We start from the raw sequence: 10,951 nt of genomic DNA, 5'->3' as shown, positions 1-10,951 counted from the left end.
ACCACAAAGTTCTACGACACCAATTTAAGTTAGTGCACCTCAAATCTTATCCAAGTTTTTTTGCCTGAACTCAACCCACAATTTCTTAATAAACTCCAACCCCTTCTTTTTTTTCCAAAAAACCAACCCAATTTTTTTTAGTAGTTCCCAAAATGAAATGTTCCAATAAAACCCTACGTTTTTTCTTAATAAATCACCAAAAATGGAAGGATCAGCCTATAAATCACAAATTTTTATGCTAGGCATCAAATTTATGAGTAAAAAACGACATTTTTGTTTTAAATCACCAAAAAGGCCTCACTTAATCCAAAATCGGTCAATAAAAAGTGAAAATCACAGAAAATGCTAAAAACAAATACACATATAGGAAAATAAACTATCTGTTGTTTTAGATAAATTCGTTGGTTTCAATAAATCATTGTAAAAAATAGGTAATTTAGTAATAATATTATTTTTCAGTGGGAATTGTCTATTATTTTTCAGTGGGAATTGTCCATTACTCTACACATTATTTCTGTAAGTTGACCACATAAACCTAACAGGTATACTATACGTGTGGCATGGACGCCTCGACATCAGCATCTCTTTCCTCTCCCCACGACATTACTAATTCAAAAAATAGGCATGAATGTGGTGCTCAAGCTATGGTAGATGAAGCTTGCTATGGTTTTCCGTCTGATGAGGACATAGTTACAATAGATGGAGAAGGAGATCCTATACTTACATATGCAAAGGCAACCCTAACAAGAGATGTAAATATTGAACCCACAGTAGGATTGGCATTTACTGATGAAGATGAAGCTTATGATTACTATAATAACTACGCAAAATTGATAGGGTTTAGTATAAGAAAGGGAATGACCATATGAAAATATGTTGGAAGAATTAGTCAGCTTTTAGAATATTGTAGGCAAGGTTTTCGTAGTGAGATGTATGATGGGAGTGAAAATGCTCACCCCAACACGAAATATGGATTTTACGCAAAGATCCGCATTAAGAAGGATGAGAAGCATAGATGGGTTATTGTGAAGTTTGTAAAAGAATATAATCGTATTCTCACAATGCCCAACAAAACTAGATTCATTCGCTATCATCGAAAGATACCAAACATTGTGAAAAAGGTGATTGACACATAGGAGTCTTCTATGACTAAGTCTAGGGTGATAATGGATTACCTTATTGAAGAGGGCAGTAGGGCAGAAAATGTCCCTTTCATTGAAAAAGACCTTGATAATCACATAACTAGAAAAAAAAAAACAACTGAAAGAGAAAGAGGGTAATGTTGTTATGAGTTGGTTGCATACGAATAATGAATTGGACCCTACCTTCTTTTATAGAGTTCAACTTGATGAGGTGGGGAGGTTATTTGGTGTTTTATAGGTTGATTCAAAGTATATATTGTCATGACGTGGTAACCTTTGACACCACGCACCAAATGAATGAATTCAGTATGCCTTTTGGCCCAATCCTTGGAGTTAATCATCACACAAACACAATTTTTCGATATTGTACTCTCATCTTCAATGAGACTATAGAAAAATTTCATTTGGTTATTTGAAAACTGGCTAGAGGCAATGGGAGGTTGTCAACTAGGTACAATTATCATCGATCAGGCTTTAGCTATAACGGTTGCAGTTAAGACAGTTTTCATGAATACTAATCATGACTTTTGTAAGTGGCACATCACGAAAAAGTTTAAAACACATCTAAGCCATGTTGAGCATGCGCACCCATTATTCTTAGAGGTATTCAAGAAGTGTATTACGGCCTACACAGTTGAGCAATACAAGGCTGATTAGTTGGCTATGATTCAGAAATATAATCTTTAAGAAGAAAATTGGCTCAAGTGGTTATATGGTTGTCGCACTCGATGAGTTGATGCATCATAGCTGATAGATTCACAGTCAACATGAAAAACACACAATGAAGTGAAGGGTTCAATCATCATTTAAAGATATATGTCACTTCTGGTACAGGTTTGCACAAATTCATGATTGCTATTAAAAAGTTGCAAAACAAGAAGTTCATTAAAAAAAAAGAGAAAGACAGTAAAGATCTTACATCCACACTTGTTCTAAAGACAGCCTTCCTTATCGCGGAGCATGCAGCAAAGATACACTAAAAAACTATTTGGAAAGTTCCAAGAAGGGGAGGTAAGGTCCTCAAATTGCCTTAACAAATTAATAGAAGGCAATGATAAATTTGCCAAATATAAGGTGGAATACATTCACGGTGTCTCAATCCCTCGAATGGTTATATTGATTGAATCAGTCAAAAAGTGTACTTGCACATGTCATTTCTTTTAGCTTGTTGGAATCCCTTGTTCATATATGCATAAAATGTTCAACATAAAGAAGGTATTGGAGATCTCATCTAACTACATTTTGAGCCAGTGGATAATGGAGGCAAAGAAGGGTATCAAAGACAAATGTGGTGCTCGTAATTCGACTGTATTTAAATTTTCGAGTTTCATTCGACGTCATGAGCTTTATGACCTTGTGAGAACAATTGTATAACTAGTATTAGAAAATAATGATCCATTTGAAAAAGTGAAGTTGGGTTTCTCCAAGTTAGTTGAGGAGGTCAATGCAACGAGAGTCTTTGTATTAGAGACCACTTATTCAGTAACTCATAAAATTTGTTTCATCATGTGCAATACAATGTTGATGACTTGAGAGATGTCGTAGCTCAAAGCACAAAATTATTAAGATGGTTCGTGAGCATCTTGTAGTTGCTCACCTCTTTGAAACTAACTAGGGATTAAGCTAATTCTAATGTATTTTGTTGCGTAACAAATGATGTTTTAGGGAAACAATTAAGATATAATTATATAGTTTTTAGAATCAGCCCAATCTATGTTGTTTGACTAAATATGTTAATCTCATAAAAGAAGCTTCTTCGCGGGAATATGCCCCACCATAGGCTTAAAGTTGGAAGCCCCTGGCTTACCATAGGTTAAAGTTGTCACGAGCCTTGCTATGTCTGTGACGGGAGCCACGGCTCTAACAGAGCTTTGGCAACTTTGGGCACCTTTTTCCATGGCCAAAGGCTTTGCAGAACTGTTCAAAGCCATCACGGACCTGCTATATCCGTGACAGGCGCAGCCGTGGCGAATTTGGGCCCCTTTTGCTACCTTTTGCATGGCCAAAGGCCATCCAAAACTTCGTCACGGACCTACTATGTCGGTCACGGGTGCCATGGCGGTTTTGGGCCCCCTATTGCCACCTTTTGCCATGGCCAAAGGACTTCCAGAACAACTTCAAAGCCGTCATGGACTTTCGATATCCATGACGAGTGCCACAGCTCTCACAGAGCCGTGGAAACTTTGGGCCCCTTTTGCCACCCATCTTTTGCCACAGCCAAAGGCCTTCCAGAATAGCTTCAAAGCCGTCACAGATCTGCTATGTCCATGATGGGCGCCACGGCTCTAGCAGAACCGTGGCGAATTTGGGCCCCTTTTGCCACCTTTAACTAGCTCTCTCTCTCTCTCTCTCTCTCTCTCTCTCGCTCTCTCTCTAGAAAAGAAAAGAAAATGTCATAAATTGAATAGTACCAGAACCCAGAGAATTTCATTCAAAAAAGATTACCATTAATTAAACAATGAAACAATGTGGTTAAACACCTCATGAAATAGGAGAAAACCATATACTATAAAAAGGTGACCCAATTGAGCTAAATCAAGCACCAAGTAATTAATTTATGTTTTGTCCTTCAAGTTTCACAAACTAGTAACAATAAGAGTTGAAACTGAACGATAACTATTACATTCCCCTATTTGACATCACTCTTCTATTCAAATGATGCAACGAAGACTGTCCCCTTTGAGCATGTATTCAAAAGCCTTATTGATCTATGTGAATGGGACTGAATGTGTGATGAACTTCTTTAGCTCAAGTTTATGCATCATTAGCGATCACATATCAGTTAATTCCGAACTTCATTTAAAAGAATATCATTTATCCTTTATACACCATTGAGAAGATAAATAAACAATTCAATCAGGATCTCTCTCTCTCTCTCTCTCTCTCTCTCTCTCTCTCTCTCACTCAGTTTTTAAAACATGTCATGTGTACCTTCTTCATGTATTTGTAGACAACAGAGGGAAGATCAGAATGTGGCTTATAGCTTCCAAATAATGTTCCTTTGAGAGTCCTTTCATTGAGCACATTCATGGGGTGTGTCTTGAACACTGCATCCTTATGAAGAACCCCAACTAGAATAGTTACACCCCATCCTTGATAACAAAATTCCAAACAATAATAGTGTTCAATCAAAAATTGTGTATCTTATGTAATCAAAAGAATACATAAATACATACACAAAAGGAAAATTATAAAAACACACTGAAGATTTGAACTATTCAACATTTACCCATATTGTTTAATTTAAATAGCCCATCATTTTATTTATCAAATTTCAAATAGCCCATCAAATGCAATGTCAAATTGGATTTAAAAATTTATCAAATTATACTTGGGATAAAATGTTAAATTGTTCAAATTTTAGGTGTATTTTGTTAAATTCCATATAATAGACTGGAGGAGCAAAGCTTTACATCATGAATACATTCAAAAGCAGCAATCATAGCATCAATGTTCCACATAACATCATTCAACATCGACTACAAATGCCTACCAATGAGGAGAACACTTGAAACTATGGTTCCATATAATAAGCGGAACAGTTTCTATAAGGTTGCAACCTTAAAATGTAGAATCACAGATACACCTCAAAAATCTATCAGAATTGTTGTTTTATTGTTGAAAAAGCCCTCTAATCAATCATCTCAACATCGACATCTATGAATATGAAAAAAAAACAGTTTTTAAATCTCGAAAATAATGTATCTTACAACACATTATCTAGACCGTTCATTTTCAAGATTTTCATATATTTATAGATCTTTGATTTTTACCATTTTTGTAATTTAAAATTTTCTAATTAGGTATGAAAATAGATTTTTAAGATAATACTAAGAATTTTTTACAACAAAATTACATGTTATGATAAGTTTTTAATGTGCGCCTTAATCGGATTGTTTAAGGTTGCAACCTTATAGAAACCTCACCCTATAATAAATACAAAATACAAACCATACATGAACACTTAACCACTGTTGAAACAGATTGGTTTGGGCAATATCATCATTGCTAGCAATTTTAAAAAGTATTCTTCATAAATAAGTTGATGCTAGAAGCAAATAAGTAAGCCTACTAACAAATAACTGCTGAAACAGATTGATACAGTCCTATTATAGAACTTCTAACGAGTAGAAACTTTTCCTTATAGGGGAGCAACATTACTGATGAAAAGCCCAGATTTACATTCTTAAGTTATTTTATTGATTATAGCTTTCAGCGTAATATTGTATTATCTGATGTCTTTTCCAAATAGAACCATTAACAATTGCACAAGTAATACCACCTACGCTTATTATCAAATGCCTCGGGTGCCTACTAGTGGGAGCCATGGGTTATGAGATTTATATCAGAAAATTAAAGGCAAACATACTTTCAAAAAAGTGTTCTTATTGATCTAGATCAAAATCATAAGAAGAGTCAAACTAATATCCAAGGTCATGCAATATATCATAATAGAATATGATGTTTATAATCATAAAAGTGTGTTGCACATCCAAACTATTAAAGAAAAATCACCATTAACACAATAAAATAAAGAAAAAATCCAAGGAACTCACCAGTTGAAAGTCAAGGTCTTCTGTCGAAAAATCTATAGTGAGGGAGATAGAGCGCCACCAATTTCTTCATGAAAAAGAGAGAGCAACAACTATGTGAGGGAGAGAGAGCGGTACAATGAACATGTTATCGTTTACTAGTAGTGTGAGGGAGAGAGAGGGGCACAATTCTCCAGGATTCAGTAATCCACGTGTGAATGTGTTACCCAAACAAAGGATAAGGGCCCAAGACCTGGATAGCCTTCTCCTGGATAGTATAATCTAGGTACCCAAACAAGCCTTAAAAATCCATTGAGCTATGCGCTAACTCAAATACATATAGGATTCAACAAATTGAACTCCATTTTTTAATAAAGTAAACAAACTGAAATCCTAATATTGAAAAAAGTTCCTAAACCATAAGGCAATTTCATACTAGCATAAAGTTACAAAACCAATTGGTCTTAATTAGCAAAACTAGATAAAAATCACAAAATCAAAGCCCACATAGTGAGACAAGTCACTACAGAGACAAAATCAAAGCCCACACAGCTAACCAAGGAAAAGAGAAGAGACAATAAACTATAAATTTTTTGTTATATGTGTAAGACTCAGGCAAATCACCTGAAAACTTGTTATTAAGAGCAAAAAAAGCATTGTAAACTGCCAGAATTGCATATTGTTGCTAGAAGTATTTAAAAATAGCTACAAACCATGTGGATCACAACACACCCATTGAAGCATAAGTATATAATATCACCACCCATATCAAAAAATAGGGACAAACACCATATATACAACATATTGTTGCAAAAATACTGTTACAAGTAATGCCATAAAGTACCATGAAGTTCATCAAAACTTGCCAAACTTCATACTAGTTCCAAATTACACAATGACTATTTCTTAAAATCAGTAACGCTACTCAATATATACAATGCTCCACTAACTGTGGCCCCTATGTTTTGACTAAAGTTTTGCCCCCTGCTTGATAATATCCCTTTGACTTTCCCAAGGGGACCATCTACGTTGCTTCGGCCACCATCTGGGTCACTACTCTCAACTCCACGACCTAAGCACCTTTTAGGGTATAACACTTGTCTAACCTCCTCATCTATTGGCGGTGTAGGAATGGGTTATGTCGAGATCGGATCCTTTGATCGGGAGCTAGTCCCTCCAATGTCCCCAAGCATATTATCATCCTCATTATCATTATGAAGCTCCTTTAATGGGATTTGACAATACTTGGATAGGTAGCAGAATGCATCAATGGCCAAATCCCAGTCCTTGGATCTGATACCATCTCTCAAGAGCTATGTGCCACGGTAGATGTCCTCCCACTATATTATAAAACCAAATGTTAATTAACAAAAATAACACAACAATGGTTCCTACAGCAAATCGGTATAAACGATGGAATGTGGGTGGCCTACCACATTGTCTTTTACCTTGGTAACCTCGAAGATGGTATTTTGTAGTCCTTAGTTGGTGGTAGTTGTGGATAATTGGCCTAGTCTTGCGTTTGTACCAAGCCGCATAGACCTCTGATGGCTGACCACTAGTCATGTCAACCTCTCCTCTCCCAAAGCGTGATCTCATTTCGTAATCAGAGGATGTTTCCCATGCTTCTCCCTCCTTTGCCATTGAAATGGGGCAACATGTATCGATTGGCAAATACGAAACTAGTGAAGGACGTGATCTGACATGTGATCCTCACATGTGTGCCGGATATAAGGTATGTGCAACATAAAGTCATTGCATGTACCTCCTTTGCATATGCTTGCTCGTCCTCCTCTCCAATGTCAAGCTCGTCCTCATATGGGGTCCAAGACACCTACAGAGGCATTATCAAATATTACAACATAAATTTATACTGATGTGAACTGGAAAAATTAATATGTAGCAAGAAATTAACGAAGGAGTTCCTTATACAAACCTCCTGAGGTTTAAGATTATCAAGCTCCTGACGTTATGTGAGAATAAAATGGCGGATGTTCACCCATCTTCTGGGACTAGCCCAACTAAGGGCCCTAGGCAGTTCTGCTTGAATCTGTTTGGGCTCTGGTCGTGCTTATACGCCCAACACTGAAATATATATGTATAAATCGTACACGTGAATTTCTTCTTGATGTAAAGGCCTTAATTCATTACTATAAGCACATAGAAGAATATAAAGTACATAGAAGAATGACTTACGAGTAACAATGTTCTTGAGCTACTCAAATGACAGTGGTTGGAGCTAACGAGCTTCGACAAACTTCGAAACAAGAATGCTAGTGCAGTTGCACCCAACACATACCTCTCAGGTGCATCAATGTCATCGAATAATTGTAAGTATATCATCGACACCCCTTGTATCGCATCAGCAAATATAGTCACGCCTATCAGGTAGAGGAGGTACGCACATATATATCGTTCTAATGTCCTTTGATTATAAGCCTGAGGTAACACATTGATTTTTTCCCTCAGCCATGCCAGTATAATGTTTGTGAGATATCTCCATTTGTACCTCACTACAAGACGATTGAAAATGAAGTCGTTATAGTTGTCCACCTTTTGTAAAGTAAAAGCATTGCCTGTCACCTTCAACCTTAAAATCTTTTATGCATCTTCAAGTGTTGGCATCATCTCACCAATAGAGGGGTTAAAGTGGGCAGTGTTGGTCTCCTTGCACCATTTCAACGATCACAAACAATGCGCAGTCGTTAAGACACTCCATCTTGATAAGTGTTAATAGGTAGGCCAGAGCACTTCACCAACTTGATCTAATCATCATTATTCATACGTCAGTCATTTAAAGTAGTCGTCATCTCATCAGATTTGAGTGGCAGGTGCCTCTCCTATAAAGAAACAATGTCCCAATTGTGAATAAATATATACATTATGACATATGCATGTTCATCCTATTATTACAACGTGAACAAACTTGAACGGTATCTTACATGTCCATTACATATTAACTGAGAGATATGACTCTTTTGTTGCTTGAGAAGTGTGAGAATCTCATGTCCTCCAAGAAACTGCTCTTCTTGATCTGTCATAGCTGCAACACATGAATAATATCAATACACAAATCCAAGGATGACCCATTGTACTATATGGTAAGGTGCAATATAAATGCAAGCATATGCTTAATAGTTGGAGATCTATCAATGTTAAAAATTTGCAAGCAACAGTGTTATGTAACCCTGCATTTGAAACCCGATGAAATAAAATTTTTCATAATATTAGTCTCCCTAGATTTGAAATCCGTTGAAATAAAAGTGCCAAAATAAGGAGGTGGGGTGCACTGAATCCTTGAATAAGAAATCCGTAGCTATAAAAATATTATTATTGAACCAATCATAACATAAGCAAGTAAACACAATCTTACAAAACATTAACATGTTTTCTTTACAACTACATAACACTGATGACCACGTGTTCAAGACTAACTCCCAGACATAGCTGAGCAAGTACAATAAGGGCATGTATACACCATTAGTAATGTAGAATGATGAAGCAAAACATCCAGTATTCAATTTACAATGGATGTGTCCTGAGTAGTATATCAATTTACAATACTTCTCTATTCATGTATGTTGGCATATTATAAAGGCCAGTCCCCATGATGTCATTTATCATTGTGATACATCACTACCTATATATGTAAGGTAAGGGCAGTATGGAACTTTGTACATGCACCACAAAAGTAATTTCGTAAATTTTATGGTATAATTTGAGAAAAGAAAATTAATCTCCAATCATAATGAATGAGATTCACTGCATAACTCCTATTTTAAGCATTGAGTTTTGCTACACATTAGAAACTTGTGATGATTGCAATTTCAATATAGTTGTATGAGTAGTGCCCATTGACTCATGTCTCCCACATAAGAGTCAAGTGCAATTACTATACATGTGGCTACCATCTGCTAACACCTAAATAAAGACATATTTGAACTTACCCAACTTCATAGATCATTGCAAGCCAACATATCAAACCATGTCCGTCGAGAATAAATGGCCTTATGGGAATGAGTCCTAAATGATCTATCATCTACCCATGCACATGCAACAAGAGCTCATCTTGACATAAAATATTATATTTGATACAATCAATCAACTGTCATCATTTTTTATTTGTATAGATTTCTATTTAATACATACCATGTATAAGCTCTGAATTGTTAGAAACCTCTAGTATGGTACCTTCATTTTCGTGAGCTCTAAAAAGCTTAAATCAATCTTTGCATTAGAGCAACAACAATTCGGGTATAGCATGTTTGTTGGGTATGCTTATCTCATTAGCATGGTTAGTTGTATAAAAAGTGACTAGGATCAGCTAGTCCAACACAAATAGAAGTGCATAATTTGTTTGACTTAAAGATGTGGTCATTACATGTACAATGGTGATCAAAATCCAGGAATTCTTAGCACCACAAGTTCAGAGTAGTGTTTCTTTGTGATGTGGTGATCAAATTATAGGAAATTCATTTTTCAACTTTGTGCTTTCATTTTTCAGCTTCCTCAAGCCAAATCCTTTCAAAAACACATTACACTTTCACTACAAGTCAAACTCTCCATTTTAACAAAAAAAAAAGAAAGCTCCCTAAATGGGTGGCCGTGTCACCCATGATAGTGTCTCATGGGCTCCACCATCTAGGCCATGGTGGGCTCATGTGCACAATGGGCCCCCATACAATTTTAACTATTTTAAAATTCAATAAAATAATTTTTAAAATTTATTTGAATATTTAAATCAATGTAAAATCAATATATCTGATTTTATAAATCTAAAATTGATAAATAAACCAGATATTTATAAAAATTCAAATAATAATACTAAAATAATGCATACCATAAAACAATCATAATTACTTAATACCAACATATTAGATAATTCATTTTGAGAAGCATAACATTTAATTCACATGATTCTAAGTTTTTTTTAGGGGTGGCAACGATCAGGTATGGGTCGCATCCGACTGGACCCGAATCCAGACCGGAATGTATTTGGGTTCAAGTTTTGGACCCAGATCCGACCCGTCGGATCCAAAAGTTGGACCCATACCCGTATCCGTTGGGTATCGGGTCTGGTCTGGTCTGGTCCATTGCCACCTTTACCATGACTTTTTTTTTTTGCCCCTTTCTTTACTATCATATAACTAAATTATTGACAATAAGGTCACAACCCGCCATTAGATTTCAAGCCATCTTATTTACCGTTTAATAGCTAAAGATGATTATGAATTCTTATTGTATATTATCCTTAATAGACCCAAATGAATAGGGCTT

At 35.9% G+C, this 10,951-nt stretch overlaps 1 protein-coding gene across 1 annotated transcript; it reads left to right on the top strand.

The window, feature by feature from the left end:
* Positions 1-644: 644 nt before the first annotated feature.
* Positions 645-1,136, top strand: LOC110006750 (protein FAR1-RELATED SEQUENCE 5-like). The gene is made up of 2 exons (XM_020663747.1): positions 645-838; positions 911-1,136. The coding sequence occupies exons 1-2, from the start codon at positions 645-647 to the stop codon at positions 1,134-1,136; spliced, it is 420 nt and encodes a 139-aa protein (XP_020519406.1).
* The last annotated feature ends 9,815 nt before the right edge of the window (positions 1,137-10,951 follow it).

Source organism: Amborella trichopoda, chromosome 5 (genome assembly GCF_054954075.1).
Source record: "Amborella trichopoda isolate Santa Cruz 75 chromosome 5, AtrichopodaSantaCruz75HAP2 v2.0, whole genome shotgun sequence".
NCBI classification, from domain to species: Eukaryota; Viridiplantae; Streptophyta; class Magnoliopsida; order Amborellales; family Amborellaceae; genus Amborella; species Amborella trichopoda.
This window is presented reverse-complemented; position numbering and strand designations above follow the sequence as displayed.

Coding starts and splice junctions, on each gene's coding strand:
- LOC110006750 (XM_020663747.1), top strand. CDS start 645: ATGGTAGATGAAGCTTGCTATGGTTTTCCGTCTGATGAGGACATAGTT. Junction 839..910: donor AACTACGCAAAATTGATAGG/GTTTAGTATAAG, acceptor AGAATATTGTAG/GCAAGGTTTTCGTAGTGAGA.